At 33.3% G+C, this 1,705-nt stretch overlaps 1 protein-coding gene across 1 annotated transcript; it reads left to right on the forward strand.

Annotated features, from left to right (window-relative positions):
- Positions 1–127: 127 nt before the first annotated feature.
- Positions 128–1,021, forward strand: LOC124895713 (pre-mRNA-processing protein 40B-like). The gene is made up of 4 exons (XM_047406142.1): positions 128–229; positions 333–425; positions 525–578; positions 914–1,021. Exons 1-4 carry the CDS (start codon positions 188–190, stop codon positions 1,019–1,021), a joined length of 297 nt encoding a protein of 98 aa, XP_047262098.1. The 5' UTR covers positions 128–187.
- The last annotated feature ends 684 nt before the right edge of the window (positions 1,022–1,705 follow it).

Consider the following 1,705-nt stretch of genomic DNA (forward strand, 5'->3'; position numbering starts at 1 on the left):
ATGATATGCTTCTTCCTCTCCCTCCTCCGTCGTAAAATAGAAAAAGTTTTTTAATACTTTCATGCAAGTGTAGTTAAAGTCTCTTTGTAAATATTGTCTTCTTTATAGAGAAATTTTATTTTTTTTACTTTGTACTGGATTTTATTAGGAGCATGCGAAGGCATTGGAGGAGCAGAAGCACAATAAAATGGAGTACTTAGAATTTTTAAAATCCTGTGACTTTATTAAGGTATTTGTTCTAGTGGAATTAGCATCAGTTCCTAGATTATGTTTTTCTATTTCCAGGAGATAGAACTTCCATAGTTCCATTGTTGCTGACGTCTTTTGTTCAGGCCAGTAGCCAGTGGCGGAAAGTTCAGGACCGCTTGGAAACTGATGAAAGATGCTCCCGCCTTGAGAAAATCTATCGCTTGGAGATTTTCCAGGTACTACTCATTTTTCTAATACATCATAAATAACTTTTTCCAAACATCTCATTTGTACGCCTCAGTTTTAAAGTTATGTTGCAACCTTTTCTTTTTTAGGAATATATACGTGATTTAGAGAGCGAAGAGGAGGAGCAAAGGAAACTGCGGATGGTATATTGCTTATTAGACTCGGGGGTTAAAATTAAATTTATGTTTGGAGACTTTGATTTATCTCTTTCTCACTGGGCATACACTGTTGATTTAAATAGGAAGAATTGAGGAAAGTTAAACGTAAAAATCGTGATGAGTTTCGAAAAATGATGGAAGAGCATGTTGCTGCGGGAATACTTAATGCAAAAAACTAACTGGCGTGATTATTGCATCAAAGTTAGTTTTTCTTAGTTTTTCTTTCTTGTGTTCAGTGAGAGTGATTACCTTCATGAGTTCCCTTTTCGTCTTTTTGAATTTCTCATCCAATAATTTCCTTCTTTATTTTGTGCTTGCAGATTAAAGATTTTGCTGCATATCTGGCTGTCTCATCAAATACTTCAGGATCAGCAGCAAAAGACTTATTTACAGATGTTATGGATGAGCTGGAGAAACAAGTGAAATAGGTTACTAATAGGAGTATTGAAGTGTGTCAACTACATTTGTTACACTAAGCCATATTTATAGACTTTACACGAAAATCCCTTTTCATTTGCTTTCACTTAATGAAGGTCTGAATCTGAATAGTTAAGATATCATCCCATTAAGTGTTTTTTTTAAAAAAAAAGATTCAACCTGTTAATACATCTTAATGAATCAGATGTTAAACAAAGTTTGAAAATCATTCAGATCCTCACTAAAAAGTTCAATTCATTAGGTAAAAAAGGAAGTTAGTGCATTACTATGTGGGAATATACTGGGTTTGTTGTTGTTGTTGTTGTAGTGCATTAAAGAATAGAGCATACTTGGTAGGATAAAAGCATGAGATTGAGATTTGAGAGTTACCCCTTTGCTTGCCTTTTTTTTTTTTTAAATAACACATATTTTGTTGAGATAAGAACAATGACCGTTTGTTCCTATTAAACATCTGTGTTGTTTCTCTTTATGCCAATTAGTTTCCTCTTTTTTTTTTTACTAGATAGTAGGTATTTAGGCTGATAGGAATGGTATTTTCGTAAACTTTTAAGTTAGGGGTTCCATGCTTTTAATGTAGTATAGATATAGATGATTCTTTTAATCTAGCCAAGCTGTATTAAATGCTACTTCACGGACAATTGTAATTGACTTCTCCTCCGTTGAATGCTGTTAAT

This window comes from Capsicum annuum, unplaced genomic scaffold (assembly GCF_002878395.1).
Source record: "Capsicum annuum cultivar UCD-10X-F1 unplaced genomic scaffold, UCD10Xv1.1 ctg9371, whole genome shotgun sequence".
Taxonomy (NCBI): domain Eukaryota; kingdom Viridiplantae; phylum Streptophyta; class Magnoliopsida; order Solanales; family Solanaceae; genus Capsicum; species Capsicum annuum.